Source organism: Homalodisca vitripennis, chromosome 4 (assembly GCF_021130785.1).
Source record: "Homalodisca vitripennis isolate AUS2020 chromosome 4, UT_GWSS_2.1, whole genome shotgun sequence".
In the NCBI taxonomy this organism is placed as follows: domain Eukaryota; kingdom Metazoa; phylum Arthropoda; class Insecta; order Hemiptera; family Cicadellidae; genus Homalodisca; species Homalodisca vitripennis.
In genome coordinates this window covers 103,689,657-103,713,222 of record NC_060210.1, presented here as the reverse complement: position 1 = coordinate 103,713,222, position 23,566 = coordinate 103,689,657, and the positions used below count along the sequence as shown (strand labels likewise).

At 31.6% G+C, this 23,566-nt stretch overlaps 2 protein-coding genes across 5 annotated transcripts in view; one reads left to right on the top strand and one right to left on the bottom strand.

Annotated features, from left to right (window-relative positions):
• Nucleotides 1-18,717, bottom strand: part of LOC124359858 — a 31,335-nt gene extending 12,618 nt beyond the window's left edge. For 3 of the 4 annotated variants that reach the window (XM_046812949.1, XM_046812948.1, XM_046812951.1), the window contains exon 1: nucleotides 18,354-18,716. The gene's annotated coding sequence lies outside the window, so the exon portion shown is untranslated. Of the gene's footprint in view, nucleotides 1-18,353 lie in introns of all 4 variants that reach the window. The other variant, XM_046812947.1, reaches the window with a different exon arrangement.
• LOC124359857 (zinc finger protein 436-like) overlaps nucleotides 9,877-23,566 on the top strand; it is a 31,827-nt gene continuing 18,137 nt past the window's right edge. Inside the window, exons 1-3 of the mRNA XM_046812946.1 lie at nucleotides 9,877-10,137; nucleotides 13,472-13,696; nucleotides 16,394-16,583. Coding sequence (XP_046668902.1) covers nucleotides 10,018-10,137; nucleotides 13,472-13,696; nucleotides 16,394-16,583 — 535 coding nt within the window. The 5' untranslated portion in view covers nucleotides 9,877-10,017. The remainder of the gene's footprint in view (nucleotides 10,138-13,471; nucleotides 13,697-16,393; nucleotides 16,584-23,566) is intronic.

Below are 23,566 nucleotides of genomic sequence, written 5' to 3'. Positions count from 1 at the left end.
AGGTAACAACATCAACAAAATACCTAGGTCTGACTCTAGACAAACAAACTATCCTGGGAGCCTCATGTGGATAAACTCTGCAAAAAAACTTAGCTCCTGCCTTTATGTAGTACGACGAAATTTAAACAAATTAGCAATATAGATATGGGTAAATCAGCCTACCATTCTCTCTTTGAGTCCCACCTTAGATATGGATTAATTGTATGGGGAAGTACAAACAGCAACAAATTTACAAAGAGTAATTAGTAATACAAAAGAGAAACCATCAGAGCTCTTACTGGACTGAGACCACGAGACAGTTGCAGGGAAGCCTTCAGAGAACTGAGGATTTTAACAGTAGTAGCTCTTTATATAATTGATACTATTTTGCACTCTGTAACAATTGGACAGACTAGAACTGGAGACCATCACAGCTACAACACAAGAAATAGACACCACTTTGCTCTTGAAAACACACCACCTAAGTTTATATGAGAGGAAACCATCATACAAAGGAGCAATCTATTTCAACATTCTACCAGACTCACTGAAGAAAACACCAGCCCAAACACCTGAAGAACTCAGTCAAAAGTTGGTTTCTCCAGCAACCCTTCTACACTATTCAAGGAGTTCATAAACTGGGAAATCAATTGCATCATGAACTGATATTTTTAATTTTATATGTACTATATGTCCTTTATTGTATTGACAAAAATTCTAAACTCAACGTTTATGAATAAAGAATATTGTCTATTGTCTATTGTCTATTGTTTCCCTCTCCCAGAAACGAGGATAACCAGTACCTCTAAGATATCAATTGACTGTATCTGTACTAACTTACCTGAGGATAAGGTCAGTTTCCGCTTGATACAGGAAGGAATGTCAGACCACACAGGCCAACTGTGAAATCTGCTCTTGACTACAAAAAATGTATAGCCTCTTCTAAAGGGATTTTCAGTAAACAAAACCTTCAAGTGTTAAACCAAGAACTGGCTGAGATAGACTGGAACCAAGTATACAATGCTCCAGATGCTGAAGAAGCATTCAACTTGGTTGTTAGAATAGCACTAGTCAATGCATGTCCACTAAAGAAAACAAGGAAAAAACCAAAACACACACTGAAGTTTGAATACTCTGAAGAAGTACAGATGCTTAAAGACAATTTCCTCAGAGCCTTACACGTTTATGAAATGACAGGAGAACCAACTGACAAGGAAGAGATGGCAAATAAAAAGAAACTTTATAACTTGAAACTCAGAGACCTCAGGAGAAATGCTGCTACAGAACATGTCCACAAATCTGACAACAAATCAAAAGCTCTATGGACCATTATCAACTCGGAGAAATCATCAAAAAAGACTTCTGACTCTTTATCAAAAATTGAAATAGAAGGAATAGTGGAAAGTAATCCCATTTTAATAGCAAAACACCTTAATCAATACTTCTCTCAAATAGCAGATTTAACCCTTAATAATAGGAATCAACTTCCTACCATTGCTCAACTTTGCATCAACCACAAGGGAAGAGATAATTTAAGTGATTGGCTTGATTAAATCTAAGCTATCATGTGGTATGGATGAAATACCAGCAAAAGTAGTTAAACACTGTGCACCCAACTAGCCAATCCACTTACAAGCATAATTAATAAATCTTTCAGTACAGGTCAGTTTCCTCTCTACTAAAACTTTCAAAAAAATACCCAAAACACAAATAGGATCTACAACTAGAGCTGAAAACTGTAGACCTATTTCTCAGCTCTCTACTTTCTCCAAGATAATTGAGAAAATTGCCAAGAATGCTGAAATACTTAGAACAAGATCTTATAACCACAAAACTACATGGTGTTTTAAAAGGCAAATCAACAACCAGTGCCTTAACAAGCTTAGTTGAATCTATTCTGGATGAGCTAGAAGAAAATAATCATGTTGGAGCTGTGTTATTGGACTATAGTAAAGCTTTTGACTGCTTGGGACATGATTTGATTATAGAAAAATTGACATCCCTGGACTTTAAAGGAAGATCTAAAGACTGGATAAAAGACTATCTCAGAGGACATAGTCAGATTGTAGAGATTCAGAACACAGAACACATCAAATTGCAATAGAACTACATTCACATCCAAACCAAGACCAATAAATAGAGGAGTCCCTCAGGGCTCAGTATTAGGACCTTCTTTTTTGTGCTTTATACGAACGACTTCTCTAATTTCATCAGTGACTGCAATATTGAAACTATTATGTTTGCTGATGACACTACTCTGCTTATAAAAATATAACAGCACATGGACTTAACTCTGAAATAACTAAAACAACTAACAAAACACTCCAGTACTGTCTTCAGAATTACTTGGCAATAAACCCATCCAAAACAACTCAATTACATTTTAGCAAAAGACTTGAACCTATACCCAATATCAATGACATCACAGTGGAGGACAAATCCAAACTATTAGGTTTAACTATTGACAAATATTTATCCTGAAATGAGCATATTAAAAAAGAGCTTGGCTGTGGTATTTTTGCAGTGCGTAGGATAAAATGGATAGGGGGCTGGACGCTGCAAAATTAGCCTACTATGCCCTAATAGAGTCCCACATTCGGCATGGTCTAATAGTTGGGGGTGGCACTTCTGAACAAAACCTTAACAAAATCCTAATACTTCAGAAGAAAGCAGTGAGGGCACTAGCGGACCTTAGTCCATTACAGAGTTGCAGAAGTGCATATAAATCACTTAAGCTTCTGACGGTTGTGTCTTTGTATATACATGCACAGATCCAACAGACTTTGCAAGAGGAAGTGATGTACACTACTACAACTCTCGTAGAGCTAAAGATTATATTCTACCAGCACATCACACCAGTAAATACAGTAAGAAACTCTCTTACATTGGATGCAAGATCTACAACTGAATTCAGTGTTTTGTTTTTATTGAGATGTATAGACCACAAGTTGGTGTAAAGTATTTAAGAACAGTGTGCAAAATGCAGCAATTGCTATTACAAGACACTAGTATGATTTAATATTAACTGAAAGTGGTATCACACACCACAAATAAGGATGGTAAAAGTGAGTATATGAAAAAGTAACTATTGCTTAGGTTCATGGCATATGGTTGATTTCAGTCCGTCCTACAGTAAAAGTAATGGCCGATTGCAGAACTGAACCATCTGTTACTCTCACAATCAAAAGATATCTTAATATCATCAATATAATATCATGAGGCACCTCAACACTCCTTCAACATCGTTAGGAATTGGTATCGTACCAATAGAATGGAATTAAACATCTTATATGACTTACATCATAAATGTGTGTGTTATCTTTTAAATGGGACACTAATATGATTCATATATAATTACTAATTGAGAAACACTTCATAAAGTAGAGTGGAAAAGATCAGATACCTGCAACTCATTATAACTCCTTATTCAGCCTACAGAAGCACATCGCTTTAATCATTGCCAAAGCAAGTTCTTAATTAGATCTGCCAAAACTTGGCTTTGTTCAAGTCCCTGATCCTCCCTATTCTGGGTTAGTTAGTCACTCTTCCAGTGCAAACATATAGACCAATTTACAAAGTAACTAGATTGGGATTCACATTCCGCCTAACTCTCATTGGTGAAATTGAGAGTCATTTTGGCTCTCTATCATTATACGTAGATCGTTTACATACTAGACTTGGTCTCTATTCTTCCCTATTCAAAGAGGTATTCCTTCCAGGACCTTATCCTATAAAATAATATCTTATCTTCTCTGTTTACAGCAGTGGCCTTTTAAGACTCTTGAGGATTAAAAGCGAGGTTGCTATGCGTGTTGATTTAGAAATAAACTAATATATGAATGTGGCTTTAGAAGAAAAGTTGCCATTCCCACTAGCCATGCACACTTTGTTACTTGTTTTGCCATTTAGTTTATATTTGTATATTACTATTATATTAAAGCAAATTCTTGTTAAATTATATATTTATTTTTGTTAATGTTTGAAATATTTATTTTTTATGATGATTGAGATGGTTATTTTATTTTAAATGATGTAGATATTTATAACTGTTAATAGCTTATGTTGGCTTTAAAATGACTTTCTCAACAGTGTTGTTTTTCCCTACTCCTATTTATGAACTGAAAATTTAGCGTTAACCTCCAGTTGCTGATGAACAAAATCAGATTTCTATCAGTCTGTGTGCACGATAAGTATAAAATGAGATCACCAAGAGGACTGAAATTGAGTATGAAACTCTTACCTGTACATCTCTATAGAAAATGGTAATCACCAATTCATAGAGAATGGCAAATTCTGCTTTTGAAACAATTATTCTGGTTACATTGATCTTATGGATAACCGTGTTGGCAATGAGAAAAACACATAATATACAAGTATATAAACAGAATATATTGATCGAGTTTATTACATGATATTTCAAGTAAATTCTGGACAGTGTAAAACATGCCATGAAGTTATTTTATTGATTTTTTTCCTTACAATTTGAACTTTTTTATGATTTATGTTCACTAGGATTATGAAGAAAATGTAATACACAGAATATGGATCTCATGTATAGATAATAGGTAGTACAGATAGTAGGACAGTAATTCGAAAGTTATTATTAATTTAAACTTTCTTATCCGTCTGTCAAGTACAAATTTTAACATTTCATCAATTTCAAACTAACTTTTTGAAGACAGAATTTTGAAATTTGGAAAGTAGTTCAAACCTGGAAAATAGTGCTATAATATGCAATTTAATACTTTACATAGTAAACACTTGTATATGCTCATATAAGTGTTTCCATATTGCTATGATAGTGCCCTTAAAACAGAGGTAATACCTTCTGCCACCTGAAATCAGTAGATGTTTGTCACTAGATAATGCAGTTTATAGTTATTTGCATGGTTTTGTAGACCATGTGTCTACTTGGGTACAGAAGATGTACAAGGAAATGTTAATATAAATTTATTTACTGTAAAATCTAGGTTTGTGCCCTTAAAACCTACTTATATATTTGTATTTAAGATTAATCACTTTAAGTTAAGAAGTTAAATTGACTGAGCACTCAGCTCAGTCTCTCACACTAGTTAATGACAAAAGCAGATATCTGTTTGTATACTGTATTTGTATGTCTGCGTACATACTCATATATGCCTTTCGAATGAATTAATTTGTAGGGTTGATGAAATTTAGTTTGAAACTTCCATCTCTACTACCTTTATATTGTGATGTAATCAAACTGTATTCCATTCATCTTGGAATGCAACCCAACTGGGAATACAACACCTCATTCAACCCAAATACAACCCAAATTCCTCTTTACACAAAAAAATTAACTGGTTTGATACATTGATGGCTTTGTCCTGAACAGCAATTCAGGTTTGAGTTCGTTCCAGGGACGGGTATTTTACAATGTCTTGGCCATTACTGCACTATATTCCTGGCAGAGGTCTGTACTAGTTCGGCCTTTGCTTCACTAGGATTAAGTAGGGGCTGTCACAATAAGCACATCCTGATATCTTTGATAGCCAAGCAGCTTTGCTGGCTCTTGATTCCACTCAGATCACCTCAAAATTATTTTGGGATTGTTTCCAAACTTGGTGCTCTCTCTAACTGTTGTACTAGATGCTGGGGTAACATGGGATCATAGGAAATGAGACAGTTGACCTCTTGGCTAAAAAAAACAGGCCGCGTTTATAGGTCCTAACTCAGTATGCGGGGTTGGTCGTTTCCAGGCCGTGAATGAAGGGGGAAAATGGGTTTATGATGAACAATTCATAGGTGGCAGTAATCCCTGCAAAACCTTGGCAACCCCAATGTCACACTTGATTGGTTCTTGTGTGGTTTGGCCATAGAAAACCTGAGGAGGATAATTGATTTCCTTAATGGACATGGATCAAGTTCAGGAGTCATTTGATAAAGAAAGGATTCCATATTCTATAATGATGTCTTCTTTGCAGCCAGGAAACTGATACGGTTTAGTATATCCTCTTTGACTATGTAGTGCTGGAAGCTCAGTCTCTGGAGGATGTAAATCCAACCAGACTGTGAGTCACCATTTTTCAACTTGTGGAAGAAACCTGCTTAGGACTCCTTATCTAGGAATCATATTGGGTTGGTATATAATGACGTGCCTCAGCCTAAGAGCTACCCATATTTTTAATCACTCAGTCAACCTATATATCGAAACACTCTGGGCCAGGATGTTGTCTACTGTGGGGCAAATGCACACAAAGCCTCCCACACTGACTCAAGTCTGGTCCTTGTTTAACCTTTTGTAGTGTTAATCATCCAATTTATAATAGCACTATCATTTATTATTTACTTCTTAATAAATGTTTCATTACCAGCAATTAATGTTAAAATACTTGTCATTTCAAATATTGTTTTCAGTATTTTTTTTACATATATTATTATTTAAATGGCATAATTTGTTAAAAGAAAAATGTTGTATGTCATGGAACAGGATAAATGTTAATTAATAAACAAAAAGTAAAAATAGGGCCCAAATTGCAACCTTGAAGCACTCCTGAACAAAATCAAAATTCTCTGAATTATGCTTATACACTATAAAATTATACTCTAAATTTTATACCTCCAAAAGGTAGGTTTTTATCCACTGAATAATAATTTAACATAATCCAGGATTCGAAAGCTTCCTAAAAAAGTTGATGAACAAATAATACAATACAATCACAAATGTATGGACATGAACAATACAATACAATTTTTATTGTCAAATATGTGTCAGTATTTGGTCATGTTCAATTCCAGTTAGAGATCCTGTTATTTATCTTGTAGAAAATCAAATAATGAGAAAATGTGAAACAAAATTATTTTCAAACTAATCTTAAACTTGTGTGCAAACTGATTTCATTGATAAATATAATAATTATTTCATTTTATTCAGTATTCTACCATATCTTCTTTTCCTGTCGTGCAGAGTTTACAGACTGAATGACACCAGCACAATCAATTCTCTTCAAAAATGTTAATTTTGCAGAATACTTTTGTGGCAATCTTTTTTATGATTGATTAGCCCTTTCATAAATAGACTTAACATACCTACTGTAAATAGTGTGTTAAGTATTAGATTTAAAAGTTAAATTAGAATAACTGACTAAATGTACAAAATGTATAAATGTTATTGATTTTCTTTCTCGTTTTTTGAAGTAAAAGGATAGGGAACATTTTACTTTTCATTTTAGATCCTCAGAAAATAGCATTTAAAATTTTGACTGTTAGATCATTAATAATATAACGTTTTGACGAATAAGAATGCTAGTGCTTAGCACGTTAAATTATAATGTATAGTGTAGATGGGAGGAGTTCAAGTAATAGTAATGTTGGCATGCAGGTATTTTTTCTTGAATTTTAGTTTTAGGCCAGTCTCAATTGTACCTGCTATATCTAAGTTGCTTGAACTTCTTGTCTTTGATCAAGTTAATGAATTCTTAGAACATAATAATCTGCTTTGCACATCACAGTATGGTTTCCGTAGTGGCAAGTCAACCCTAAATGCCATAGATGACTTAGTGCGAAATGTGATTGAGGCTTTTGAAAATAAGGCTTTTGCTCGGGCCGCCTTTTGCGACCTGAGCAGGGCTTTTGACTGTGTCGATCACCAGGAATTGTTGTTAAAATTAGAATTTTACGGTATTAAAGGATCTGCCCTACAATTTTTTGAATCATATTTAACCAATAGAGAACAGCTTGTTTGTATTAATGGAAATTGGTCAAACAGGGTGAGGGTGGAGCATGGAGTACCTCAAGGTTCTGTGCTTGGACCCTTACTTTTTTTGATTTCAATAAATGACTTACCATCAAATATTTCATATCCAGTTAAATCAATTTTATATGCGGATGACACCACCTTTTTTGCAGCCGCTGGCATGATGGGTGAACTTTCCCATCTAATAAACAGTGCGGTAAATGAGGGGGAAATCTGGTTTAAAAGCAATCATTTCAAGTTGAATTCTGATAAAACCCAACATTTAGTCTTTAGTTTGAGGCCTTTTGACCAAAATTTACAACCCAAGGATGAGTGTGTCAAGTTTCTTGGGATGCATTTAGATAGCAAACTTCAATGGAATTCCCATGTAGATCATGTGTCAATTAGGCTGTCTAGAGTTGTCTATCTGATTAGACGTCTTAAAGCCCTTGTTGATATGAGCTATTTAAAAATGGTTTATTTATTTTGCATTCTTTCAAAGTATCTATAGATATGGCTTAATTTTCTGGGGTGGTTGCAGTAGAACAAAAGAGATTTTAATTATTCAAAAAAAGGTTATTCGTATTCTCGCAAATGCAGTAGATGATGCCCACTGCAGGCCGCTGTTTCAATTATTAAAAAATTCCAACAATAATTAATTTGTATATTTATGAACTTTTATCTTATGCACTGAAACAATGCCCACTTTTAACTTTTCAAAATGATGTGCATTCTTATCACACCAGAAATAGTAGTAATATTTCAAGGACGCATTCCAGGCTAGAGAAAACACTCAATAGTCACGTAGAAATGTCTTTTAAAATCTATAATAAAATTAATAAATATATTAAAATTAGCAATTACTTTAACAATCAAAAGTTCTTATTAACAAAAATTTTATGAATGGCTGTTGAATAATCCAGTCTATTCAGTTCAAGAATTTTTGCTTTTGGAACAAATAGATATTTTTTAGATAACTATATGCCTATAACTGAAACTTGTGATACATTTAAATTTATGAGCTGGTGCAATATTGTTGAATATGTTATATTTAAACTTTTATGTGCAGTTTTATTTGTTATTTGACTTCAGTGTTTTTATGCTATTTTTGTCTTTCATAATAATTATTTTGTCTGTGATAATTTATTCTTATGTATGTTACTTTTATGTGCAATATCTATTTTTATGTGCAATATTTATTTATTTATTTATTATAGCCTAGTAAAACTTAAAACCCATGTCTGTTAGCTAATGATATATTCAAATATTTATAATTTTTTATGTCATAAATTATTGAAGAATTGACTGTAGCTAATTCAAGCTGTAATATGACTTTGTCAATACATATGTATTATGTCAACGACAAAATAAAGATTCTTGATTCTTGATTCTTTGTTTTTATGATTGCTTCCTGCATAGGTAACAAGCTGGATAATACACAGGAGTCAAATAATTGTTCGATTACTAAAGAAAGCATATAGTCAATTGATAAAAAGTAATGCAGTGTTAAACTATTACAATTATTTCATTGAAGGAGGAGCTCTTCTTATTGGAAAAACAATTTCTATTATTTTATAAAAGAAAAGTCACAATTAGATATCCAATAATTGTGAATTTTCTTATATCAAATAATACAAAATATTACAATTATGTTTATGGTACGATAAGTTTAATCGAATTTTATTTTTTGATAAGACTAATCAGAATAAGACTATACACACTCGACTAAAATAAAGTGCGAAAATGAACGTAATATAACATAAATTGATTATACCAGATTATTTTCACAATCTGGATAAAAAATAATTATTTGATAACTTTAGACTTATTATTTTTCTTTCCGCCATTTTAACGAATAATATGAAATAAACCATTCAAACATTCTAATTCGGCAATTTTATTTTCAATTGCCCAGTTTAAAAAAGTATGGCATAGGCTAAATGAATGAGCAAATAAAAAATATACATGTTCAAATTGAAACAAAAGTAATGAAATGGTTGACCATATGATAAAATATAGTTCCAAGTAATTTGTGCCCTATTAGTTATATATTAAATTTATACAAATCCAATATCCATGGCATTATTTTTAATAATGTATTTATTTATTAAGTTATTCTTTTCATGTAGAATATCCAACATCAAATTTACGTGGTAATGGTACAGTCTAGTCTAGTTGACGACTAAGTATCCCTACGCTTAGAAATGAATCCTATGTTGGTGTTTACAAGTGAAAATTTTGTGGGTTACTGTAGAGTGTATTTCTTGTAATTGGAGGTTATAATACACTATAAACAAACACAAAATGATTACGTTGTAAATTAAATTTGTAGATTTAGTAAAATGGACATTAAACTTTGTCGTCTTTGTGCTGTTAAAAAAGATTCCTTTGTAGGAATTTACGATGATGAAGGGCATAACTTGCGAATTGAATCAAAAATTAACAAATGTCTTCAAATTGAGGTGAGAGGTTAAGTTCTAGGTTGGAAACGCAAAGTAATATTTCATCAACAATTTTTTGTAGACTATCAATTACTATTAGTTGCATGCAGGAACAATTAGTAGAATTTTACGTTATACCTCTGAAAAAAACTTCAAGTAAAATAGAGAAGAGCCTAGTTTTAGATTAGATATTGGGAGTGATTTCCACTTATGACATGTAGTTTTATGCCATGCTAAAAATCACATTTTAAGAAGTTAGCTTGAAAAATGTGAAAATTCTGCTTATATTAATCTTATAAAACCTATAAATATTAATATCAATTTAAATTTGTGATTTAGACTAACCATTAATCCCAACCTTTGTGGTTTAATCCCGAATCTTTTCTACCTGATATTTGTTATGAATATGTATGGGGTGAAAGTGAGTTCTGGACATTAAAAAAAGTGTAATTCATCAAAGCTGCAAACAACATTGGTAGCTAATCTCAAACTGCTAAATATAATGCTGAAAATAGCATGTCCCTTCTTTGGGATATGGCTGAGTGTGTTCATAACCGTATTATCTGAAAGATATAGCCTATCGACTTATGATTTACATAATTATTATTAATTTCTAAGGCAACTGTCTTTAGCCTTATGTAGTATATTAATATGGCACATAATAGTAACGCAAGAGCAGGGGATAGTCAATGTTTAGCCACCTCGCAGTGTATAGAGTAGTGGCAACGTTTGACAAAATCTTGTTACAGAAAGTTCATCCTCTAAGAAATATCGGATTCCTAATTTATCTCAACTATAAAAATCTGGTAGGTCTGCTTTGGTATTATTTGGTGGCCACTATTTTTGGCAGTGTTTCTTACAGGAGACCTAAAAAAAAATTGGTGTGAAACTGCCAAGGAGTTTCGCCCACAATACTTAATAGCCTATCACTTACTGAAGGAAAAAATGGCGGATGACAGACATTGAAACCTAACCTATAAACTTACAAATGTAATCCGTTCCCTAAATAAAACAGTTTATGGGTTAGCACATTATATAAACAAATATCAATTTAACTTTTAAAATTATACTGTCAGTTGCTTGAACAAAAATATACCATAAAAGTCACAACAATGATATAGGCTGTTTTTGGCCGCAGATCTGAAAATCACAACAAAAATTATAGATTTGTACTTTGACTGTCCGAACTTTACTTTTTCTAAAATGCAAAACGGCTCCAGCAAGACACATATACTATGTGAAAGCACACAATATACAATACCAAATTACATAATACATCTGGTTTTATGTGCTGAGAAATGTTTCACTGAGCTCTCAACAAATTCGTAATCTTAGATTTGCACGTATATGGTACGAAGTGTATTTATACCCCCAAATAATGAAGGGGTATAGGGTAACTTGGCTGGTAGTCCAGTGAAAGAATTGTATCTCATCTTATATGATGGAGGAATCATTTTCTGTATAACACAATTAACTACTATATGACCTTCTCTTATTTTTTTCTGCTTTATGATGATTAGTTATAAATGTATGTGTTTTGAGCTTTAAAAGTGTTTCTAAAAGATCATCAACAAAAGTGTTGGTGCTTTTTACTACTGTTACCATCGAAGACTTATACAGTTAGTAACTTTTTGTAAATCACTTCATCAATTACCTCATTAAATAAATTTCTTATACAATTCTTTCAATTCACTACCATGTGGGCATTCTATGCATACATGCATATAACAGAGGTGAAAATATTGATTGCACATTATCTTGGACAAACAGAGAGGTAAGATTGCAAAAAGGTTTCATTAACCAGGATACAATTCTGAATTTTTGCTCCACTTATCATTAACTTGATGTTTTGGTGCAGTGCGTGCGCACACACACACACACACACACACACACACACACACACACACACACACACTATGTATTCTACTGTTTTCCAAGAAGGACACAGTTCCTGGGCCTAAGCTCACATAATTTTTTAAAAACAGATTTTATATAAATTTAGAAGTTTTAACTAAATTATACCTGATTGCGGAACATATTATTTAACGAATATAGCAATGGCAGCTCACACCAAACCGGTATGTACTTTAGTAGCAAAATATTTCTTAAAATCCATTTCTGTCCTATTCTGAAATTTTATATGATGTAGTAATTTATAGTATAAATAACATATATTTTCAAAATTATTTAAATATCAAAATAATTTAAAGTTATAATGAAGGATCATTTCATGTCTATTAAACCAATGGTCTGGGTGCAGACCTCTCAGATTTTTATGATTTTGTTGTAATTTTTTGTAGGTACAACACCTACCAAAACAAGTTAAACCACAACATTTTACAATTTTTTCCTTTTGGTTTATTGAGTGACAAGCTCTTAAGCATCCACCAAAAAGATGGTTTTAAATAACCCAAAATACGTACCATTAAGATATCATATATAGCATTATAGATTTTCAAAAAGAAAGAAATGTAGACAAAATTAAAAATGCAATTTTTACTTGTTAGAAGGTGCTGGCTTGCCTTAATACCTTCAAAATAAGGTGTCACTTAATAGTGACACCTATCAAGGAGTCCATACTAAAAAATACTTAAATGGTATTTTACAATCTATCATTACAGTACAATAATCCTCATTTATAAAAAAAATGTTATTGAGATTTTCCACACATTATGTATATTTAGGCTATTTTACAATATGTAATACATAATGTTTTTATTATGGCAATTGAATTTAAACCATCTTGTAGTTATTGTGAAGCTTACATTATACTTCAAGTTTATTCCCAGTGATCCTAACTTTGGAGAAGTAAAATTTCCTCTGAAGTAAGTGATATAGGAAGTTGTAATTTGTTAGTTGGAACACAAGATGTAAGGAATTCTATGAATTTCTCCCTCTCCCTCACTCTCTTTCGTTCTCACTCTCAGTTGTATCCTTGTCTTCTTCCTAAACCTTATTTTCAGTTGGTCTAGCAATATTGTCTTGCATTCTTTGGTTTGTTCTTTAAAAAAATGTTAAACGTATTGCTTTCTATGTATGTTTTGTAGTGTTTTAGTTTATGAATATTGTTCCTGTATATAAGTGTCTGCATTTTAATGTAAAATTAAATCTGTAATTTGTCAAGATAGGTTGCTGGTTAAATATATTATGATAATGTAAATCTGGAATGATTTAGAGATCAAGGTCTTAGCTTCCTCCTGTGTCTTTCTGACAATTAATAATTTGTTCACATTGTTTGTGTCCACCTGAAAGCAACATGGTGTTGTCTGCACCTGACTTCTGTGTTCCTGGATTGTTATGTCATCTATATTTCTGCCTTAAAGAGCAGTATTTTAAAAGTTCATTTCTGTTGCAGATGTATCCTGAAGACCCGTTACCAAAGATGGTTTGTCTGGACTGTTGTTCCAAATTGGAACAATGCTATCATTTCTTGGAGACTTCTCATGTGGCTCAGATGACTCTTCATAGATTATTTCCAATCGGAGATGATGGTTGTCAAACCTCAGAACTCAAAGAGGAAGAAACTTTGGTTGAATTGCTTCCACTTCCTGCTCCATCTGATCAACCTCTCACTCATGAAGTATGTTTACAAAGTCATTGGTTTATTATTTTCAAATATAACTGAACCTATTTTATGTGTGTTTTATTTAGCATATACAAGATTTTAATTTCATAAAATTAACACATACCCGCAGCTTCGTTGGCAATTTCTATGCAACATTCCGTGTATTTGATTGAATGATTTCAGTAACTATTTTAAACCATTGTAGAGGAACTCCAAAGTCGAAGTTCCTAGATGTCTTAATGAAAGCCCTTGTGATGTAATACAGTAGGATTCTATGACATTTAAAAATTGAAATTAATCATATATCATATGTTCTTGCTTTCCAATCAATGTTCGCTATATCATAGTATTTCCTTGGTCCAGTCTAGGAATTATATCAGTATTTATATACTTTATCAGTATAAAATGGATGCGATGTCCCCTCAACGATTTTACATCATAGAAATTGCATTTAATGTCTCGTGTACTGCTTTGTGATTACACTTATTATAATCACGGAACGAATGATTTGTTGAATTATGCTAATGCCCAGTCCCTCCGTTTTTGTTCCCTAAGGTGTTGTAAATATGCCTTCCCACAATGTTTAAGGAAACAAAATTCAATACCTTGCATATACACATTTACAATTTCATTCAATAATTAAAGTCCAGAATAAATTAATTGGTTTTCCTTGTCACAATGTTGAAATAAGAAGTGTTGTTATGCTTTCACTCTATAAATGTAAACAATTAGAAAGTAGAAGTTAATTTAATTTAACATATGATCATGCAGTCATAATACAATGTTTATACAGAACAGTTGATTTCATTTTAACAGGCTCTTTTTATCATTAATGTTTCGCAACTTTAGGAACCGAAATGGGATTTTTAACTACCTTACAGATCAGTGGTGCGTAGCCCGGAAGAATTTTCGGAATAAGAATTCATCCCAGGAACCCTAAGAATGTTCATGTAAAATATCAGTGCAACCAGTTGAATAGTTTATGTGTGAAAGCAAAATAAACAAATAAAGGCACTTTTGAATTTATAATATTATTAGGATTGTTATCCGTAGTAATCAAAATTTAGAGTATTATTATTATTTTTAATAACTATTATTAATAATGACATTTTAAATTTTATGTAATTTTAACCCTCTCCCGCTCGCAAGGCATGAATCGGCACGGCCACTACATTGCCACTGCAGCCTAAACGGCACAGATCGGCACGCACTGCTTTATCTACTAGTGCCGATAAGTGTTGCTCTCAAGTAGAAATAGTTTGTACTACTACGGGTTGTTTGCTATCAGGAGACAATTTACTTTACTTTTAAAGTAGATTTATTCCATTATTTTGCTATTTATATTAGTTGTGCGGAAACAATGGCAGGTAGTAGTCGTACACTTCGTGACAGTGAAATCGATCTCGTTATTAGTAGTGATTGCGACGATTCAAGTGAGTGTAGTGATGTACCAGAGCTTTGTGAAGTGGTTGGTGGCATTGAGGATGTAGTTCGGAGTGATCACAGTGGCAGGGGCAGTGACGGCGAGCCAGACAATGACCTTCACCAAGTAACTGCGCAACAAACAACCCAGCGCCCAGCTGTCCGTGTGCCCCCTCCCTGGTCTCGTACAATCAACTTCATTGAACCAATATATAGTAAAATAATTAATATATATAATTATAGTTAATTACAATGACAGAACGTATGTAAGTTGAGGCGCGACCGGCAGAGCGAATTAATTGAGGTTATAAGTACCGTGAGTGCCTGGAAACAATGCGAGTGGGAGAGGGTTAATTATTTATTTTAATTAAATGATCAAGTTTTAATAAAACTTATTAATTTAACTTGTTGTATAACTTTAAAACATAATTATTGCTTCTAAAATAGAGTGGATGGTGTCAATAAAAATTTTTGGATTTGGTGTTGTGCTACAAAACTGACTGAATCAATACTGAATATCTTGCTATGACCTGTGAAGGATGCTGATTAATTACATTAATTACATATACATCGATAAGTTCACACAAGATTAATTTATAATTGCATAATTGTTCATATTGCAGAAAAAGGTGTTTTTTTTAGCTTGAATTAATTTTCTGTAAATCTTTTTACAGTTAAAAAAACATTTTTAATCGTCTTTAGCTCTTGCATAGATTTTAAAGATAAGAATTTAGGCTTCTTTACAAACTTTTTTATAGTTATGGCCTGTGGCTGTAGTTTTCCAAAAGTGTTGCATTAACCATTACCACTGCAACATTAGTGAGTTTGAAGAAGTAATTGTCTATAGACAATTGTGTTGTTGCTGTCACTCTTGTTGGGGTTTTAACTAGCAACTCAAGGTCAAATAATCCTATTAAATCAACCAACCATTTAATGAAATTTTGATTATTTTCTTAAATATTGATGCATTAGAACTGATTGATTAATACGTCCTTCTGTTAATAAGGATTCAAATAAAAAAGATGACTTTGTTACCACATGGCAAACTGTTGCCGATGACAATCAGATTTCAATTTTTAATGTGAGGTTTAATAATGATTGCTTCAAAAGTATTTGTCTGTTTCTTGAAAAATGGTTGAAACTAAGTTAATGAAAAAGACTTAAGACATGGGTGTTGACTTTTTAAAATTACAGCACTCTTCTGCTACAAATTACAAATAATTTTTAATATTTTCTTAAAATATTACTTTGTGGAGTTTATTTATTTAAAATGTATTTCATGTTTTAAAGGATATAAATAATATAACTGAAAGCATAGAAGAAAAAGTAGAAGACGGATTAGAAGAAGATATTGAAGAAGATGATGAGGATGAAGAAGAAGATGAAGATGAGGATGAAGAGGATGATATGGGAGCACATGACAGCTTGGAAGAAGTTATTGAAGAAGTTGTTGAAATTGATAACGATGAAAATGAACCTGGTATGTAGCCTGCTTATTTCCATACCTAAAAAGAGGTATTTATATGGTGTTTTGATGTATATAAAATTAAATTTTACAAAAAGCTGTTACATAGAGTATTCTAGTTGGCCATCATCTAGTATTGAATATAATTACCAAGTAATTTGAAATTGAAAGTTCATGATACCATACATAGTGTATGTTTTGTGCACGTACAAGTACATGCATTTGCATGTTCACATTAATTACTGAAAAAGTTGAACCCTAAATGTTCTCCATGTGATCTTTTCAACACAACAATGTAAATAAAATGTGTAACCATAATGGGGAATGTTTAACATTACTAATTTTCCATATTTTAACATTTCAATATTTTGTTTTATTTATGTAATTACAGTAGAGCGCTGGTTATCCAAATGCTTCCTGTCGACAGAACCGTTGATTAACTGAATTGGATTCTTGGTAAACAAGTTTAAATTCAAGTGCCAAAGTGCTGTTTATTACAACATAAATTTTATTTATTTATTTGTGGATAATACTCAGAAAAGTAATTTATATAAAGCTTCCTCTGTTGTTGTTGCTGGAAGTCAGAAAGGAATGATAATCCTATCACAACACTAACAGTTAAATTTAATTAATATTTATACATAAGTATTTTTCTGAACAGATTAATTGAGATGTTCATGAATGATGATGAACTAATAAAATACAAATTAGAATTTTAATTATGACTAAATGATCAATTAAAGATTTTAACTGAAAGTTGTAAAAATCTTTAAATGTCCTACAAAATTTCTAGGATAGGGAGGAAAAGTAAGTAAATCATGATAAACTTACAATAAATATTTGTGGATCCTAATTGCTACAATAATTAGGGTAATCTTATTACTGCAATCAGCTTACAGAAACCTGTTGGTTGAGTAGTGACGATATTCAACCAAAATAAAACAACCAGAATAAAAAAAGTAAGAATATTTGTTCCACGTTTTGTCTACAATGTTCTCTTATAGTATTTAGTAGGAATAATTCAAGAATTTGCTGGAAGATAAAACCACATGATGGGCTGTCACCACATGTTATGTGGACGTCAAACCACATAAATGGGTTTTAAAGCATGTCCATATTACATCACATCACATTAAAGGGTTTATAATAAATTGAAAACAGTAAAACCCTGTAAAAAAATACTAGGATCTAGTAAGTAGACTCCAAATGCGTGAATTTGCAGGATCAAACTCTAGTTTTTAAATGCCTAGAAAGGTCTACAGAGGTACTACAGATTTAGAGGCTATTTGCTACTGGTGGTTAAAGAATTAAGGACTTATAACCATTTAATTCCATTTTTAACACTGGAGCTGCCAGATAAAATTGTGCAGTGGCAGGCTATTTTTGCTCCATTGAAAAGCACTTCTTCTATATTATCTCTACATTTCAAATACTGAGTATTATTAATAATGTTATTTATATGTTGTTTTATTCAGTAATATCTGTAGAATAATATAATACTAAAAATATAACTTGTTGATATAAATATGTGTTACATTAGGTGAAACTTGAAATTAAAAAATTAAATTTATGTAATTTATGGGTGACTGTTCATAGCAAACTAATATGAAATATTGTAAGTTGATAGTTCTAAATTGATTAAATAGATGGTAATAGTATAGTTTTAGAAAATATATAGTTGTACGGGGGTTTTACCACAAAAAAGTATTTGGTAAGCTATTTACACCTACCTAGGCTTATTTCAAAACATGTGTTAAGTTAAAAACAAGTGATTAATATGCTTACCAGCAAAACACCAACACTTCTGTCTCAAAATTTCCAACCTGCAGTACATAAATATTACTAAAAAGTGATGACAGACTTTGAACACAAACTATTTACATCAATATAATTGAAAGCACGGGTTAGTCAGATAGACTTTGATATGGTTACTGGCAAAACACCAACACTTACATAAAGTTGAAATAAAAATAAACAGTTACATAATTATATTTCCTCACTCATACAATAAAACTTAACTATATTTATCGTTTTTCAGGTAATAAATGTTTCAAATTTAACCAATGAAATAAATGTTTTACTTAACAAAAATAAGAACACAGTATTCATACACTCATCAGTCAAGAATGATGACTCTAAAGAAACAAAAACAGTCATAAATAATAGCAGTTAAGAAAGAAGAATAAGAACCAAAAAATGTTGTGATGATAAAACAACTCTATCATTTCAATGGTATCTAAATATTGTCAATAAACCTGTTTTTAATGTTAGAACAAATGCATCCTTTGACAACATAATGATGTTCAATTTTGAACGACTTCCAACTTCTGAGTTAAATGAAAAGGGGATTTTGAATGTTATTATGTAAAAAAATTGTTTTACATCATAAATGTATATACATAACCCTAACGCGATTCTGTAGCTATAACGTTTTTTCAAATAAATATAATTCTGAATTATCGGTTTTACATATATAAAAAGTCAAAAAAATTTTAAACAAAATTTTAAGGCATATTATTTTTAGCATAAAATATTTCACAAGCATAAATATGTACCACAATGATTATTGTATAATTTAATATATTTAATGCAGAATAAAAAAGAAACTTAAAGAAAATTGGGTGAAAAATAATTGTTACAAAGGTCTGCAATATGAACGAAATTGTATTGGGATTTTTATTAAATTTGTAGTAAGTCACTGGGGGTTTTGGAAGATTTTTGCAGAAAATGGCTGGGATTTGAAAGAGCTAACTTGTTGCTAAGGTATTTTTAAATAGATGATTAACAAGTGAAGCTTTAGATACATTGACTCCATTCAGGAGCCTTACCTTAGGCTGGCTTTCTGGTCAATTTCTATGAACATTGGAAAGTTTTTAAAGTGAATGGCCTGGAGATGTATAATGAAGTCCAAATCAACATCATTACCACAACAACTAATTAAATAGACATTTCTTCAGCATAGTTATAGTGTAGTAGTATATTTCCCAGTTTTAGAACATATTTTGGACTTTAAAATTCAAGAATAATGTTACTAAAATTAAATTAAATACAATTGTTATTGACTTAAAAATGTAAAATTATTTGCATTAATCATTTGTGTGTAAATAATCAGTTTTGTTATACACAGATATGATGACACACAGATAAGACTATGAGGTTTTATCGTTACATGCCTTTTTGGGTGCTATGCAAATATTGTTTTAAAAATTCTTATTGATGAAGTATTTTATATGATATAATTAAAGCTTCATGAATGCCTATTTATACTTTATTTGTCTTTAACAGTGATTGTAATTAATTGAATCTACTGTAGAGAATCTACGTGTATCTAATAGAAGACTTACTGATTTAAAACAAAATGTCACATTTAATATCTACAAATCTACAACAATCTATAAATTATTTACAAAAATAGCAAAAACTTCATTAAATACTGTTACTTACATATAACAAGTTATATTCTTTTTTAATCGTATACTTTTCCACTACATTTTATTATTACAGATAATTAAGTATATTTATTATATCTATTGTGTGGAGGTCATATAGAAAGTGAAGGGTTTTTATTTAATAACTTTGTTCATTGTAATTTGTTCATATTATCATTTATCATATACCCTTGTGTATCTTACTGAAAGATAAAGGAAAACTCTATTCCATGATTATGGATGGGGAATTCTTGTGGGTTTTGCAAGCGCTTGTGGTAATACATATTTCTCATGTTCTTTATCTGATAGGGAGATTTTGTTTTCTCGTTAAAGCATGGCAATGAACTAAAAAATGGGATTTTAAAAATGTTTTAAAATAAAAATATATTACACTTTTAACTTCTTAAATAAAAAAGAAAAAAATATAACTATAATGTTTTTAAAAAATATGTTGATCAATTTTTTTACAAATGCATTCTCTAGGTTACAGAATTCAACTAATTAAAAACAAGTCCCACCATCTCTTCTAAAATTTGAGTAATTTATCTTCCTGTTCAAACAAATTAAATTTGGGAAACAACCAAAAGCCAAAACTTATTTACTTTATTATATAGGCCTACTTATTTTAAATCTCCTCAGATCCACGTGTGACAACTTCATCTTTTCTGTTTCTCTTGTTCCTAAATAATATACAGCATATAAATACTAGTGTTTTTAGTTTAAAGAAATAAAAAGTACTACAAGTACATTCTACCAGCTTCTTATTGGAATCAAATGCTTAATTTATGAACACACACTCCAATAATTAAGAAATTTTATTTTTGTGAGTCCTTTTGTGTTCATTGAACACATCATCTGACCCACATAACTGAAACAAAAACTTTGGCTGAGCATTAGCGAATATTTTTACACTGGATAGGTAACCATGATGGCAAAGAGAAAATATCAGAATAAATAAATTTGTAAACAATCTGAATCATTTGAGATCTCAACTTGTGATTTGTATTCATAGAGTAAAAAAAGGAGTGGAAGTCAATACAAAAATTTATGATGACATGATTTGATTTCAACACACTCTTGTGTTTTATTACCCTTACTAGCTCACTAGAAATTCTATTATTTGAGCACTGATATTAAACTTTATTAATAAACAAATATAGGAATGCAATGTGTGACAATACAGTAGAGTCCCGTTAATCCGACCTAATTGGGACCGAGCCCTATTCGGATTATGTGATTGTTCGGATTAGCCAGAATTACAGAAAAATACGGTTTTAAACTTGAGAATGGGCCTATTTTGTTATAGAATTATCAACATTTTTTATTAAAATATGTTTTCTGACTGTTGCATTGTATTTCTTGACAAATAAACGTGTTTGCGAATACTAAGCACATTTACCGTATTTAGTGTGAGAGTTCTATTGTTAAGGGGGGTCGGCCAGGCCTATCTAGCCCATGTTAAATTCCTCTACTTAAGGTACATTTTTCTCAAAAAGTATAAAAGATAGGTACATAATTTTTGTGTTACTAGAAACTTTGGACATTTTTGCATAGTTTGTATGGATAACTTCAAAAAATATATATATATATTGGATATTACATTTTTTTTTCCAAACTACTTTTTTTCCAGGAATTTTTTGTATTAAATATATATTTTTTTAAATATAGGATTTAAAAATAAGGAATTTGCTTCATACAAAATGTAAAGGAAGACCTAATAAACAAAATATAAAAAGAATTTTTCAGATATCTTCAATAGTTTTTTAGATAAATGTACCTTTGTGTTAAAAAACTAGATTTTCGGAAAAAACGTGTTTAAAGCAAAAAATATATGATAATTAAAATTAGGCCTACCTCTAGTGCATTTCTGCCCCATAAGTGGGGTTGTCTGGGTCCTCTAACTCTTCATATCTATCCTCTAGCCTTTTCTTTGCAATAGAAAGTTGTTTTCTGCACCTTTTCTCTATTTCTTGTTGCTCTTTTTCAGCTTTTTGAATTCGGCGTAGATCTTGCTGTTTAATCTCTTGCACACATCTAGAGCCAGGATTAATACCAAACTTTTCCAACACTTGGCACTTCACTATGTTGCCCCTGTTAAAAGTTGCCACAGCCTCATATGCACACCTAGTTCCAAGGTGCTTTTCATTACAAAAGTTGTTTTTGGTACTCTCGACCATATCACACTATTTAGCGATTCGCTAGAATTCTGTGTCCCACCATGAAGGCATTTCCTAAGGAGTTCTTCATTAGACAAATCTCTGAAAATGGGTTTTATTTCATCCATAACAGACACTGGTAGGTGAGTATGGGCCTTATGGTCATAGATTATCAGCATAACAGTACTATAACAAATAAATGAACGCCTCATGCTCTCCTGGGACGAAAAAATTCGATGACATGCATTTTGAAAAATATTCATAACACGTTTAATAATTGACAGAAATTAAAAAGTGAAGTATGTTCTTAAAGCTAACAAAATTTGGAACTAAAAAAAAATTGAATTTTTTAACCCAATGTGAGCGTACTGGATATTGTACGGGTCCACGCGCTACGGGACAACGAGAACCTGGGTGATAAAGGAGATTTGGTGCCACACGCAGACGGTGCAGCAGCGCTTAACCTTGCACTACGATACTTAGAGCGACAGGCTACTGCTACACCTGCCGATATCATGTTTATGACACGATGGTGAAACTACGCGTCATCCAATAGACTCTCTTCAATGCGACAGAAGACAATAACTGAATTTATGTCTTTTAACAATTAATATTGTACTCAATAATAATATCAGTACTGTACGTCCAATTTTTGTTTGATTTCACTTCTTAATACAGTAATTTAACTCATACTTAACCTGTAAGTTTCAATTTGGTACTGTATTTAACTTCATTATTTATGTACTATACCGTACACAATTTGTCTTAATAAAATACTGTATGTCTATTTAATTAAAGTTTTCTTTGTTTATGTACGAAATGATGCACCCATTTATTTTTAAGTAATTAGTTTCTATAACTGTTCATTATCGTTATAAATAATTCCTCCTGGACCTGTTCGGATTAACCGGTGTTCGGATTAGCGGGACTCCACTGTATATGTTGAGAAAGATTTAATCTGTTAACTTTTAACAAGATCTGATTTCTCAGGAGTTTACAGGAGCTTTTATTGTTTGAATTCTACTATAAAACCTTACTTAATGAACAAAAGTGTGGTTGTATTATGTGGCAAGATACGTTGAGAAAGATTTCATCTGTTGACTTTAAATGTTGAATGAAACTTCAACATAGACAAGAATGAGTTCTGTGATGGTGCTTATCCAACTATGGAATTTGGATGAGCGTCATTGAAGCCTATCTCTCTGTAGGTTGACACAGTTTCTCTTTTGCCTGTCGGTGGAGAAGTAAAAATTTCTTTTCTCTAAGATTGTCTGTCTGTTTATCTGTCCACAGAACATCTAAATAAGAAAATTAGTTACAGATTTGAGTGACGCATGCAGCCCGTGAAGCCTGTTACACAACACGTGGTGTAGTGTATTCCTACCTTGTATGTAGAGAGATAAGCAATATATGG